The 14334-nt window shown below is 39.8% G+C and overlaps 1 protein-coding gene and 1 pseudogene across 2 annotated transcripts; both read right to left on the bottom strand.

The window, feature by feature from the left end:
• Positions 1 to 1584: 1584 nt before the first annotated feature.
• LOC148969278 (uncharacterized) lies at positions 1585 to 7948 on the bottom strand. Its single transcript, XM_089126932.1, has 4 exons — positions 7039 to 7948; positions 6845 to 6898; positions 6625 to 6756; positions 1585 to 1880 (listed from the first exon to the last, which is right to left on the bottom strand). Exons 1-4 carry the CDS (start codon positions 7787 to 7789, stop codon positions 1600 to 1602), a joined length of 1218 nt encoding a protein of 405 aa, XP_088983058.1. The 5' UTR covers positions 7790 to 7948; the 3' UTR covers positions 1585 to 1599.
• A 4558-nt stretch (positions 7949 to 12506) lies between these two features.
• On the bottom strand, positions 12507 to 14135 carry LOC120489362 (uncharacterized; annotated as a pseudogene). The gene is made up of 3 exons (XR_016149908.1): positions 14061 to 14135; positions 13897 to 13976; positions 12507 to 13714 (listed from the first exon to the last, which is right to left on the bottom strand). The product of XR_016149908.1 is annotated as an uncharacterized LOC120489362 (transcript).
• Between the last annotated feature and the right edge of the window lie 199 nt (positions 14136 to 14334).

Below are 14334 nucleotides of genomic sequence, written 5' to 3'. Positions count from 1 at the left end.
ATATGTGGCTGTATAGTGTTAAAAGCACTTGAAAAATCAAAAAACATGATGCTAACGGAACTGGCAGTAGTTTCAAGATGACTATAAATATTGTGAAGCATGAATAGCAGTGCATCATCTACCCCCACACCCTTCCTATAAGCAAATTGCAAAGGATCCTGAAAGGTGGGCACATGCCTAGTCAAATGATCCAGTACAACCCTCTCAAAACACTTCATAATCTGCGAAGTCAAAGCTATAGGCCTCAGGTTAGAAAGATTGTTAGACACCTTAGCTTTTTTGGGAATAGGGACAAGACAGTATGCTTTCTCCTTAACTGGGATTTTGGCAAAAGACAGAGATAGAGAAAACAATAAATGGAAAACAGAGCACAACTGGTCAGCACACACTTTTGGGGTATGTGCTACTGGGTCTTATCTATCCTTACAACAATTTGGTTCGTTCTTCACTGTGAAATGTACAGACAGCATCATGCAGAAGGGCAGGATTATGGTTACGTACAATAATTGACAGATGTAGAGATCAAATGAGCGTTCCTCCAAATATGCACACTTTTGAACTAAGAGCCCTAACGGATGCTGTCTGCATGTATATGAACACAAATAAACCACAGTAAACGTGAGTGAATTCATATGAGTGTTGATATTTTATTTAAAAAATCATACAGTACAGATTGATTATTTTGTATTTTTGACATGAAATTAAAAAAATAATGTCACTGCAACCTAGTTTTATCATAAACAGAGGTCAAATATCAAAGCTGGAGTGTTTAATCTTTCTACTCAAGTTTGTCCAGATCAGGTAAGTGTGATGTTTTAAAATGCAGTGAATGTTAACAACAATAATTTAGGGACATCTGCGATCTTTGCCTATAAGGGGTTAAAAAGAAGAAAAAGAATAATAGCTGCAAGGTTCAAGCGTTTAAAGACCGACCCGAAATGTAGGACTGACAGCCAGACACCATCAAATCAAGCATCAAGGCACATTTTCCATGTTAACTCCATTAAACATGCTTACACACACACACACACACACACACACACACACACACACACAGTTTGTTGCAGATATAGATATTTGAAATAAACAATAGTTACATAAATGCTTATTTCAGGCCTCTCATTTAAAACATAATTTTCAGGTGTCATTTTGTGATCATAATGTGATATTGCAAAATATGATGCATAAAATTAACAATTGAAGAGGTGAATTTTGATAAAGTCATTAGTAATGTTATTTTAATTAGTTTATAGAGCAGAATGCGCCAATGAGTGCTATCCTCTGCTATTGTGTGGTGATTTAGTGTTTTAGATATAAATATTTTAACAAAACACTCTTGAGTCTCATGTGATATTCATAGTCTATGTCCTGAAACTCTTTATACAAACTTACATGCAACACACAGTATTAATAACACAATACACAGCTAGGAATTATGATTACATTGTCTCATACAGACTTTATACAATAATCTATTGCAAATTTCAAACAAACACATATTATTTCTTGTTAATACAGGTTCATATGTTAATGATTCTTCCGGATTTTTAAATTATACGCTGAAGGTTCAGTATTGAATCACATCCTGCAAAGCTCCTGTTATTTTAAGGGAAACAGTAGGAAACCACTGAAAGTGTTGTGGTTATCCTGGGTATCATACATCCTCCTGTTAGGCCAAAGTCTCACATAGACAACATCTCCAACCTCCAGGATCAACACAACTCCATTAGAAGAGTTTAAATCACCCTGAGGCTGATGAGCATGTGCTACAACCCCTTGCTGTCCATTCTTAACAATGGATGCTGCTGCTGTTGTTGGACTATGACCAAACACTGAGATTCTGAACATGTACGCTCCTTTCAGCGGGGCTGTGAAAACACCTAAATCAAATAAAAGAGATACAGAATCAGATATTTTTGTGTGATTGCTTTATTACCAAGAACACTGTGAGATAGAAAGATGAGAGATGATTTCAGGCTACGTTTACACGACAACAATGTCCTAAAAACAAACAAGTTTTTTCTTTGCGTTTTTTGTATACCAACAACAATGTTTTTAATATGATCCCAATTCACACAGATCTGTGGAAAAGCTTTAAAACGCTGTATTCTGCTGCCAGGCCAGTAGTTGGCGATGTCACTTTTTAAAGAAACACTGGATATAGACTATAGACTGATCATGTAATATAAATGCGCATGACATCACCGTTTTCACAAATTTACATTTTTGTAGTTTACACAAACATGATAATGGTATGTATGGAGTGAAAACAGTCTCAAAACCTTCCACAGATGCACACGAGAGATCCACACACAGCGATCCACAGATGCACGCGAGAGATCCACACATAAACACACAAATCAATCCACAGATGCACGCGAGAGATCCACACATAAACACACAAATCAATCCACAGATGCACGCGAGAGATCCACACTAGGTGTCTTCACAGGTCCAAACATTTATGCCCGAACCGGAAGAGACCCGTACTGTGCTACACCGAACCGACCCGGACCCATCTATTGTTTCAAAAGTTGGACCCGGACCCGTACAGATCTGAGAAATGCCATAAATGTACTGCCCGGACCCGACCTGGACCCGTCTATTATTTGAAAACTGGACCCGAACCTGGTGGGAAGACACAAACCCGACTGGACCCGATTTCCATACATGTGACCGGACACGGAAACCACCCACATAGCAAACAGATCCGGAACGGATCTGCCGCGGAGGTAAGAACAAGGTCCGGAACGGAGTCCACTTTTGCGGATCCAGACTAGATCCGCGGCAGACCCTATCCGGATCCGATCTGGACCCGTTCATTTCGGTCTGAAAACCTTTCAGATCACTCATTCAAAACTAGTAATCTGGCCAAAACTACACAAATATTTCACATCTATTGGTGGGCCAACATTAGATAGACTGCCCACTAAACAACATGATGTCCAAAAGATGTCTTTTCAACGTCTTTGTCACAAAAGTCGGATGCTGAAAAGACGTCCACTGAGGAGCCAGAATTAAAGTTTTTATGACGTGTTTTTTTGACGTGTTCTGCACGTCCGATATAGACGTTCATCGAACCTTCGTACACGTTTAAAAACTAGGTCAAATGTTGGCCATTGAGTTTAACCTCCTAAGACCTGGTTGTCCACATACGTGGACATCACATTATTGGTTGTGTGTCCAGGGGTCAGAAAGTAAAAGTCCTGCCATATTTTTATTCCACCCACAGCAAAAACTCCAGTGTTAAATGAACTTTACTGGGAGTTTCTTTAGATCCAGACTCAAGAGTGTTAAGGTTAATGAGATAATTAAGTGAATAATTGAGTGATGATTGAGATATAATTGAAAACACCAGATGTTAACTAGCAGAATCACTGAAGGAGAAAATCTATATTTTTAGTCACCGTTTTGGTGATCAGTGTTTGCTTTAGTTGGGCAGGTGACCTTTGAATTTTTTACTAATATTTTACTTTTGTTTGGCTGTTTTAACAGCTGGATGAACAAAGAGATCAGATCAGATGTTTTCGATGATGTTTAGACATAATCATCATTTGATCTGATTCACTGAACTCATTTAAAGCCTACTCTCTGATTTAAGTGTATAATGATCACAACAGCAGCACCGTGATTTTATAACATTATAACATTTTATAACAAAATAAACCAAATGATATATTAAACGTTGTTCTGATAAAAAAAAAATATTTCTTTTAGGCATGCACAGATATCAAGATTCAGTGTATGAATCTCAACAATGGTTACAAACAGAATATTCAAATAGGGAAAGGAAATTACTAAGACAATTCAGATCATAATTTATTCATACCGCAATGCAGGATGGGAGCCATTAATGAGTTTTGATTGGTGGCACCCAGAATGAACTGCAACATGCTATATAAATGTCACCATTGTTAAGAATCACAGGCTGATTCTTGATGTCTGTGTGTGCCCATAAAGTATTTACAATAGAACAGCTTTTAAGAAATCTTTTGGATAATATTTACATTTCTGAAAATGTTATACTGTGTAATCAAATGGTTAAACTCTACAAATGACTTTCGTGACAAATGATGATTATGTCAAAACATAACCAACCTCAGTGCATCAGTTTTCCTTGTTGTTCATCTGGCTGTTGTAAGTCATGTACAGCAGCCAAACAACATCTAAAGTTAATGATTTAAGAGTTAAGAGTCTAACTAAAGCAGACACTGATCTCCATAATGGTGACTTAAAAAATGTGCCGTTCTCCTTCAGTGATTCTGCTTGTTATCATCAGGTGTCTTCAATAATGCTCAATCATCACTCAGTTATTCACTTAATTATCTCATTAACTTTAACACTCGAGTCTGGATCCAAAGAAACTCCCAGTAAAGTTCATTTAGCACTGGAGTTTTTGCTGTGGGTGGAATAAAAATGTGGCAGTACTTTTACTTTCTGACCCCTGGACTTTTCCACCCAAAACTCGGGTCTTAGGAGGTTAATTCTCAATAAAATCTTCTGTAGAAGTCTGACAGAAATAAAGTCAGTCTGGTTAGTAATAAGTGAAGCTGGTAATGCTGTTTGTGGAGTTGTTTAATCCTCCTCTGCTGAGATCTTCAGATTTAATGTCTTCTCTTCAGGTGATTTCATTTAAGACTGTGTCATCTCCTTTTCTATTCTCTTCAGAAGAGTAAAGTCCAGGTTCAGAAAGTAAAAGTCCGCCTCAGTATTTTGTTCCAATCACCTGGATTTGCTTATTAGCAGTTTTTCAGCCAGGAGACAGAAATCAGCCCTAATCAACTGTCAATCCGTTCATGGCTGGAATAAACACATGGCAGGACTTCTACTTTTTTTCTACTTCTACTTCTACTTTATACAACACTGATTCACAGTATATTCCTGTAGGCTAGATTTGTTTTCTACGGTATATTACTGTTTTAATGGAAAATGGTATGATAGTGTCAGAATTTGGCCTGTTGCCAGTATTTTACTGTAAAAAAACCTGGTAAGGTCTAACAGTGAAGAGCTCCTGGCTATTCGGTGTACAAACAAAGAAAAAGTCTGTGTATAGAAAAAATCTGTGCACTGACTTGTTGGCCTACCTGAACTGTAATGGGGACTCGAACCCAGTTTAAATTGTCTCAGTCTTAATACTATACTAATTATTATTATTATTATTTGTGTTAGTGATAGCCCTATATTGTAAAAAAAAAAAAAAAATGCACCGAAAAATTAAATTAGATTTGTCCAAATTTCTATATGCACGTGAGCATGTAATGATTTATTGTATTTCGACGGAAACTGCAGTCAAGCTTTTATTTAGGCGGAAAAACAAGTTTACAAACTCATTTCATTCAGATCTAGTAAAAAAAAATGCTGTAATCATAAACTATGCAAAATGTGAAAATACGTTGCCATAAATAAATGTGGGAAACACAAATTTACTCCAACAATATGAGGTCACATGAGATTGTGAAGAACCATTTTATAATCTGAAGTACCTCTTGGTGCTACAAAGAACCTTTAGTGCAATGGAAAGGTTCCTTGGATGTTAAAGGTTCTTCATGGAACCATATGACCCAACAAAGCACCTTTGAAGAACCTTTATTTTTAAGAGTGTAGGAGGAAGGATGGAAATAAAAATCTACAAACACAATATGGGCAGTATGGTGGAAGTGGGGAGTGGGATGGTGATGGTAATGACAATGGTAATAAATAATAAATGGTTACTTTGTTTACACACACATACCCACACTCACACCCGCTCACATACACACTTAGATCAAACACTTAAATCACTCTTGCCACTGCTGGAATTATGGATTTACAAGATTGCTCACTACTGCACTATGTTGGTTTGTTTGTATGTATGTCTGACTGTTAAAAAAAAAAAAAAAAACAGAAGCAAAAAAGTAAATAAATAAATAAATAAAATATAGATCCGAAACAGTATGGGTCCCGGGTCTACGGGTTTCGGGTGCACTGTGAAAACCTCTAATCCACACACACACACACACACACACAGCAATCTACAGATGCACCCAAGAGATCCACACAGACGCAAATCAATTCACAGATGCACGCGAGAGATAAACACACACACACACAGACATAATCCACAGATGAACGCAAGAGATCCAAACACACACATAGCAATCCACACACTCACGCAAGAGATCCACACACACAGCGACCGTCTGGTTTCTAACATCCTTCAAAATATCTTCTCATTTGTGTTCAGCTGAAGAAAGAAACTCATAAAGGTTCAAAACAACTTGAGGGTGAGTAAATGATGTCAGAATTTACATTTTTGGGTGAACAATGCCTCCCAAATCTGTTTACGTACCTGTTTACATAAAAGGAAAAAAACATGTTGTTTGGCAAATGAACTATTCTATTTAAAGTGTTTTCGTGGTGTTGTTGCTGCTTTGTAATAAATATTGCATTGTTCACAAAAAAATGTAAATTCTGATAATTGTATTTTGATGAAACTGGTGTCGCATAAACGGCCCCTAATTCTCGAATACACATTACACAACTGCAGAGAGGTCTGAATGGAGCAGAAGGGTTTTCATTATTATAAACTTTTGTATTATAAACTTTTTGTAAAAAAGTTTTGTGACTCGTTACATTGATCATTACCTGTGATTGGGTTGTAGGCGTTCCCTATGTTTGTGAAGACGTTCCTGTAGGTTAGTGTGATTTCAGTGGTAAAAGGACCAATATATCCAATGCCAGATTGCATCAGTCCAGCTGAAAAAGCTATTTCTCTGTCTGTTGTTGAAAAACATAAGCAATATTGTGATTACAACTGTGATATTACTGTATTACACTGAGAATGTATACAAGGAATATCATTCACCTCTATTTTCCTTTCTCAACTCCTCCACTTGACCCAGAGTAAGATTTGATATTTCTGTGAAGGAATAAAGATTCTGTTAAATGACATTTACACAGTATACAGTCAACTTTCCACTAACATTTACACTATGCAATGTATTGCATTAGTGTTTTACTTGAATCATTGATAAAGGAGTGAATGTTTTGGTGAGGTACCGTCATTTTTCCTGTTCATCTCTTCCAAGATAAACGTCTGTTGTTCTCTCACTTGCGTCTCTAAAGCTCTGATGTTTGTTTTCTGCTCTGTAACTGTGACGATCAGTTCTCTGTTGATGGTTTTCTGCTCTATAACTGTGGTGGTCAGTTCTCTGATGATGGTTTTCTGCTCTGTAACTGTGGCGGTCAGTTCTCTGATGTTGGTTTTCTGCTCTGTAACTGTGGCGGTCAGTTCTCTGATGTTTGTTTTCTGCTCTATAACTGTGACGATCAGTTCTCTGATGTTTGTTTTCTGCTCTATAACTGTGGCGGTCAGTTCTCTGATGTTTGTTTTCTGCTCTGTAACTGTGACGATCAGTTCTCTGTTGATGGTTTTCTGCTCTGTAACTGTGGCGGTCAGTTCTCTGATGTTGGTTTTCTGCTCTGTAACTGTGGCGGTCAGTTCTCTGATGTTTGTTTTCTGCTCTATAACTGTGGCGGTCAGTTCTCTGATGTTGGTTTTCTGCTCTGTAACTGTGGCAGTCAGTTCTCTCAGTGCTGCATGGATGTCAATGAAGCTCAGATGGTAGTTTTGTTGGTTGTCAGTTGAAGCTTCATCTCTCAAAGTGTCTGTTTGAGGTGGATTCTGTCCTCCGTCCTCAGATCTGAGCTGTTGACTGATCCCATTCTCATTGAGTCCTCCATCTACCTGATGCTGTACAACACACACAAAGGTTTCCAACAGCAGCAGTAAACACACTAAACCCTTCATTCTTCACTGATATTTGTTTCCAGCTCTTGCTCTTCATCGTCACAGCCTCTCATGTTCCTTTTATATTGTCCTGATTTACTGTCTTTTGTACTTTATCTATATTGCTTCAGATAAATAAGTAGGTCAAGTTAATTGTTAATCATAATCAAAGGGATGTTCCGGGTTCAGTACATGTTTATCTCTATCTACAACATTTGTGGCACTGTTGATCTTAACAGAAAATAACTTATTTTCAAAGTAATTTATATATATACAGTACTGTGCAGAAGTCTTAGGCACACTAGTAAAATCGCCTCAAAGAAATGATTTTAAGCCAGTTATTTATATATTATGTTGTAGTGTCTCAGTAGGAAATATCAGTTTATATTTCCAGACATTAATTGTGCCATTCTCGTGCTTTCCTTCCTGCAAGAAGGGTTGGAGCGTAGGCTGTCGCCCTCCACCCTTAGGGTTCATGTCGCGGCCATTGCCGCGGCTCGTGATGCAGTGAAAGGTAAGTATATGGGAAGCATGACCTGGTCACCAGGTTCCTGAGGGGAGTAGGAGGCTAAATCCGCCTCCCTCCCCTCGTGCCCTCTGGGGACCTCTCAGTAGATCTAAGTGCTCTGCAGAGGCCTCCCCTGGAGCCTTTGCAGTCGGTAGAGTTTTAGCCCTGTCCTATTAGACAGCACTCCTGATTGCATTGGCCTCCATCAGGAGAGTAAGGGACCTACATGCACTCTCCGTTGACGAAGCATGCCTGGAGTTCGGGCCGGCTTACTCTCACGTGTTCTTAAGACCCCGGCCTGGATATATGCCCAAGGTTCCTACCACTCCCTTCCAGGACCAGGTGGTGAACCTGCAAGGAGGCAGTCCCAGCCTTGCACTGCTCTGTCCAGTACGTGCACTCCGCACCTACGTCGACAGAACGCGGTGTTCAGGACCTCAGACCAGCTCTTGTCTGTCAAGCCAGAAGGGAAGGGCTCTCTCAAAGCAACGGCTTTCTCACTGGTTAGTGGACGACATTGCTTTGTCTTACCAGCAGCAAGGCCGTCCGTGCCCCCTTGGTGTGACGGCTCATTCCACTCGGAGTGTGGCCTCCTCTTGGGCTCTAGCGCACTCGCTTCCGCCAGTACTAGACCCGCTTAGGTGTCTTCGCTTGCTCGCCATTCCACTCCCAGGATTGGATAAGTGCGATATTTCCTCAGTGTCTTCCGTTGAAGCCTTGAGTCCTCCAGCACCGACGATGCGAGCACCACTGCTGTTGCTGTGGATGCTGGCTAGGTGCCTCCATGTGCACCATAGGTTCCCTATGGTAACTGTCTCATGTGTATTATCCACTGTAAGCTTCTCTGAGCATGTGTCTTCCCTTGGCAAGCCATCTGCCACCCCTGGAGTTAAATTCTAGTAGCCACCTGCGGTTGCTGCTCCAGTGATCTCCATATGTGTTCCTATGCGGCCATATGTGTATTGTAAGCCCTCCTTCGGTAGGCATCTGGTAGCATGTCCCTCCCGGGATATGTTTCCCAGTGTACCTTGGTATTCCTGTGTCAAAGTAGGATCCCTGGTTTAAGCTATGTTCTGGGGTCCAGACTTTCGCAGGGCACTGGAAGACAGCTTGAAGATGGCGTGATGGCATTGACCCCCATTCTCCGTCACTTCTGACGTAACTCGAAGTGACTACGAAAGGGAACGTCTCGGTTACGGATGTAACCCTCATTCCCTGAGTAGGGAACGGAGACGTTACGTCTCCCTGCCACTTCTGCTGTACCGCTGGGTAGACGCCAGGGTTCAGTCTTGGCTCCTCAGCAAAGACATACTGCAGTTGCGTTCACTTCCTCCTTTTATACCCACAGGGTGGGGTGGAGTTACGCTATGCAAATTCCGCAGGCCCAAGGCATTTTCATGCCATTGGCTCGTTGTTAAATACTCGAAGAGGATTGGCTTTCTATGCGAAACCCCCATTCTCCGTCACTTCTGACATAACGTCTCCGTTCCCTACTCAGGGAATGAGGGTTACATCCGTAACCGAGAGGTTTTGAAAAAATGACATCAAGGTTCTGAAAACAGTAACAAAGTGTAAAAAAAGTTGTAAAAAATGTAAAATAATGTAATTAAAACCTATATATAAGTATATATGTCTACAGTAGCTACTATTCTGTACATCCTTGTAATTTATTGTATTTTGCAAAAATATAATTTTCTATTCAGTGCAAAAGCCGTACACAGGGTTTTATAAATACATAGGTCCCAAAAGTGATCTTGCTAGGCATATTATTTTTCCACTGTAATTGTCAAAGAACTTAGGCTATGTATATTTGTGTTAAATAGGAATTGCAATAAAGTTATTCTTATTCTGGGCACTGTTTACAATAGGCTATTGCTTTACCTGCTTTCCTCTCCTCTCTTATCTCCATCTCCTTCTCTCGTTCTTCTTCTCTCATTCTCTTTATCTTTACTTGTAAATATCCTCTTCCTGAAGCTGAGCTTTGATGGATGTTTAGTTTTGCCACTTGCATACTGTCTCGTAAAGCTTTGCATTGGGATTCGCGCGCAGCTCGCGCTTCTGTGAACATCCTGCTTTGATCGTCATCTTTTGACATCACAATTTGATCATTTAATTAATAGTCTATATTTTACTGATAACTTAAACAATGTTAAAATAAATGTTACTCGAATAATTTAAGGAATGTATAATTTGCATAGAACGTGTTATCTTTCTAACGCATGAAGTGGAAATTGAATTCCTGAGCAATCAATACCAACTAATTCAGCACCTTCACTTGGGACAGCATCTGTGTAACGTCGAATGTAAGAGGAGCGAGTTAAGAAGCTTCCTAAGGGACACTTCGGGGAACACACTTAGGAACATACTGTATACAACTTAGGTAAGATATATCTTTTTGAGTCTTCTTATCATGCTAAGAGTGAGCGTTATCGGGGAACCGGGCCCTGGGCCTTACAGTTTTTTTCAATTGTTTACATGCAATTTTGAAAACCAGGTTCTTTTTTTCAAAATATAATGACAATTATCCAAACACAACACTCAATTTGCATAATTCCTAGATTGTTTGCAAAATGACACACTTCTGTCAAAACATACACACTTCAGTCAAAAGATATACACATATTTGTGAAAATGCTATTAGTTTTCATTTAACCAACACAGTCCTCAATGATCAGACACTATTGCAGCCAGTCTCACACTGCTGTGATAAACAAAAAACACATTTGTAAAAATATATATATAATATTTGGAAATAGCATGTGCTAGATTTTTGGCCAGATATTGTTATGTAAGGGATAATTTAGATGAAAAAAAATAGTGACAAACCCACAACATTCTTCATGATTAGTTTGAGATATAGGGAGAATGTACACAAATAGGCCTAATATAAATTTACCAAGCACTGCACAACACTGATTTCTGCAGACTCATAAGTATTTATTTACAGTATGTCTTACCATAATCAGTTACAGTAATAAACCAACAATGAAACCAATGAAACATAAAATCTGTAGACAAATAAAAATTACTGCATGAATTACAGTACATACGCTTTGACTCTGAAGAAAAGTAAAGTAAACAGAAATGACATAAAACAACTGTAAAACCAACAAGAATACTGTAACTATTCATCTCTCCGTCTGGCTGGATCGGGCCATAAGATTTCATCCACATCACAGGCTATGTCTTCATTGGCAAGGCACCGTTGGAAGAATCGCCTTGTGTGACGAATCCACCCCTGCACAGAAGCTGCTTCAATAAGATCACAGGCCTGCTCCATGGCTTGAATAAGGGACAAACGGTCATAGGGCCACAGGTCGTATACCTTCCACCGCCACGCTGAAAAAAACTCTTCTAATAGGATTCAGGAAGGGGGAGTATGGGGAAGGTATAAGACTTCAAAATCAGGGTGATCATAGAACCAATTCTGGACCAGAGCAGCACGATGGAATGAGACATTGTCCCAAACGACAGTGTACCGTGTCTGGTCCACTTGGTGTAATGCTGTGACAATCTCATGCAATCGGTCATTAGATTTGCATTATAGGGTCCCAGATTTGCATGGTGGTGGAGGACCCCATTTTGTGTGATTGCAGCGCAAATAGTGATGTAACCCCCTCGCTGCCCTGGCACATTGGTGATTGCCCTGTGCCCAATTACATTTCTCCCTCTTCTTCTTGTTTTTACGAGGTTAAATCCAGCCTCATCCACATATATAAATTCATGTTGAATTTCTGCTGCATCCATTTGCAAGACTCTCTGAAACACATTGCGTGTAAATATATATATATATATATATATATATATATATATGTATATATTACTGTCAAATTGATGACAAGTACAGCAAGCTTTAGTTTCAATGTACTGTGTGGTTAGCTTACCTGTTCTCTCTATGAAATTTCCTTACTGACGCAACAGTATTTCTGCTGAGATTTGGTTGAACTCTTTGTCCAGCTTCCACCAGTGTCAGTCCATGGTTGATAACATGGTCAATAAGTGTTGCTCGGATTTCTCGTGTCAAATTTGGCCCTCGTCTTCTTTGTTGAAGGATCAACCCTTCAAGTCCTTCTCTACCCTCTTCCTCTACCTCCTTCTCCTATTCCTCTACCTCCTCTTCTTCTACCAAGGCCTCTTCCTCCTCCTCTAACTCCTCCTTCTCCTCTTCTTCCTCCTCCTTCTCTTCCTCTACCTCCTTCTTCTCCTCTTCTTCTACCTCCTACTCCTCCTCCTCCTCTTTGAGCTCCCCCTCTCATTCTCACTCTTCTTCTTCTAACTCCTTCCATTTTTGTTGACAGTTGTACTCACCTGCTGCCTTTTATAGCACAACTGAGTGCTGCGTTTTCAAATTAGCACATGTGTGCTTCCACACCTAGTGGTTGTGATTATCCAATTCGTACATCAGTGCGGTCATTGGCAATCCAGTGCTTTGTAATGACAAGGAAGTAACCTCACAATCTAAGGTGTGAAAATGTGTGTAGAGTTTTAACTAATTATCCAGATAAGCACAGATGTAAAAATAAAAGAAGAAATAGTCTGTTTTTTCTTTAATTGTTCGGGTTATTTCCTTGTCTCTGGGAATCCTCTGGATGTACATGTCTTCGTGTGTATAGACAATAAAGTCACACCAGTCAAAACCAGAAATCAACATCTGTCCCTGGACCTGCCAAAAGTACGGATGAGATTTCCTTAATGTGTGTGTGCCCTCACTGATCTTAATATATGGAGTGTCAACAAAACTTGCCACATTTGGGCATTTAATTTCAACAATCCCAAACACTGGCTTGCCTTTTGGATCGTACACGATCCCATCTGGTGATGATCCCATCCAGGGTGCGTCAGGGTGGATCAGGAACCCACAGGTATAGTGGTTCACCTCCTTCACTCTGCAGTACCCCTCTACAGATGCTGGTTCCAAGTCAAGTCCCCTCCTTATGTCTGCAGTCTGATGACTAGGTTTGAGAAGTCTTTTCGCTAGATTTTCTCCTGGTGTGACAGACCTCTCTTATTTTGGAAGTGGTGATGCGGGGCCGCCTTAGTTGGTGCCACTCACTGCAGGAACTCTGCTTTTTTGTACTGTTCTCGATTTTGTATGCTGTCTCCAATGTCATTGCAAGGGACATCATGTGAAGCTGCTGATGTTCAGTGCAGACGAAAGAACAATTAGAGGGTCCCAGCCTGTAATTATGAAGTGGCAACTGAGGGGGAGAAGGGGCATCTGTGTGTGGACAGGTCTTTGGCATTGTCTTTGCTGGCATGTGATACGATAACACACTTCCTTCTTGCACTTTCCCAAACACTGAGTCAACCAGAGGTACTCTATCGCCATTGTTGTCATCAGTGGAGCAACGTCACTGGGAAGGTCATGGTAGACTTCATCCACCCTGAGTGAGGAAAGTTCAGGCAGAGGTGAACTGACCCCCTTATACAAGTTGCTCCTATGCAAAAAACAAAGAAATAGTGCTTATTGTTTTTATAAAGTAAGTTAAGCATATGTTTAAATGAACAAACATTAATGTGAAAAGCCTGAAATACAATGTGTCCTATAATTTAGCACATGATTATTTCATCCGAATTATCACAAAAAATGACTAATAATAATTACAACAATAATAATAACCTGATACCTTCTACCAATCTTCGTTCCTTAGGTCTGGCTGAAAGAATCACCATGTCATTTACTGGACCAGGTTTAATTCCCTGCATTTAAAGAAGAAAAGGTTTTATAGTAAACATAAATGTACATAAATTAGCTCAAGATACCATATTAGAAAAGTTGATTACCATGGTTCTTGGTTTATGCCACTTCTGTTCAGTCTCTGTGCAACTGTGTGTTGGGGGAACCAAGGTGATCTTCAGCTGGGAATAATGTGCAGTCTGGTACAAAAGTGCTGCCACATGGTTACATAAAGCTGTACCTGCCACACAGGAACATATGCAGCTTTGTAACTGCACAGGATGGGAATCCCTAAGCACAATCTGTGAAATTACACAAATCTGTCACAATATAATACAAGTGCAGTAAAAAATAAAAATAGTAATAACTTCTGTAATAAAG

The sequence above is a fragment of the Pimephales promelas genome, chromosome 24, assembly GCF_988280905.1.
Source record: "Pimephales promelas chromosome 24, fPimPro1.hap1.1, whole genome shotgun sequence".
Taxonomy (NCBI): domain Eukaryota; kingdom Metazoa; phylum Chordata; class Actinopteri; order Cypriniformes; family Leuciscidae; genus Pimephales; species Pimephales promelas.
Note: the sequence above shows the minus strand (reverse complement) of the source record. Positions and strands in the feature narration are given on the sequence as shown.

Excerpts from the sequence above, each read along its gene's own strand:
- LOC148969278 (XM_089126932.1), bottom strand. The coding sequence starts at position 7,789 with ATGAAGGGTTTAGTGTGTTTACTGCTGCTGTTGGAAACCTTTGTGTGT. Across the intron at positions 6,899-7,038 it reads GATGAACAGGAAAAATGACG|AAATATCAAATCTTACTCTG; the intron begins GTACCTCACCAA and ends ATTCCTTCACAG. Across the intron at positions 6,757-6,844 it reads GTTGAGAAAGGAAAATAGAG|ACAGAGAAATAGCTTTTTCA; the intron begins GTGAATGATATT and ends TTTCAACAACAG.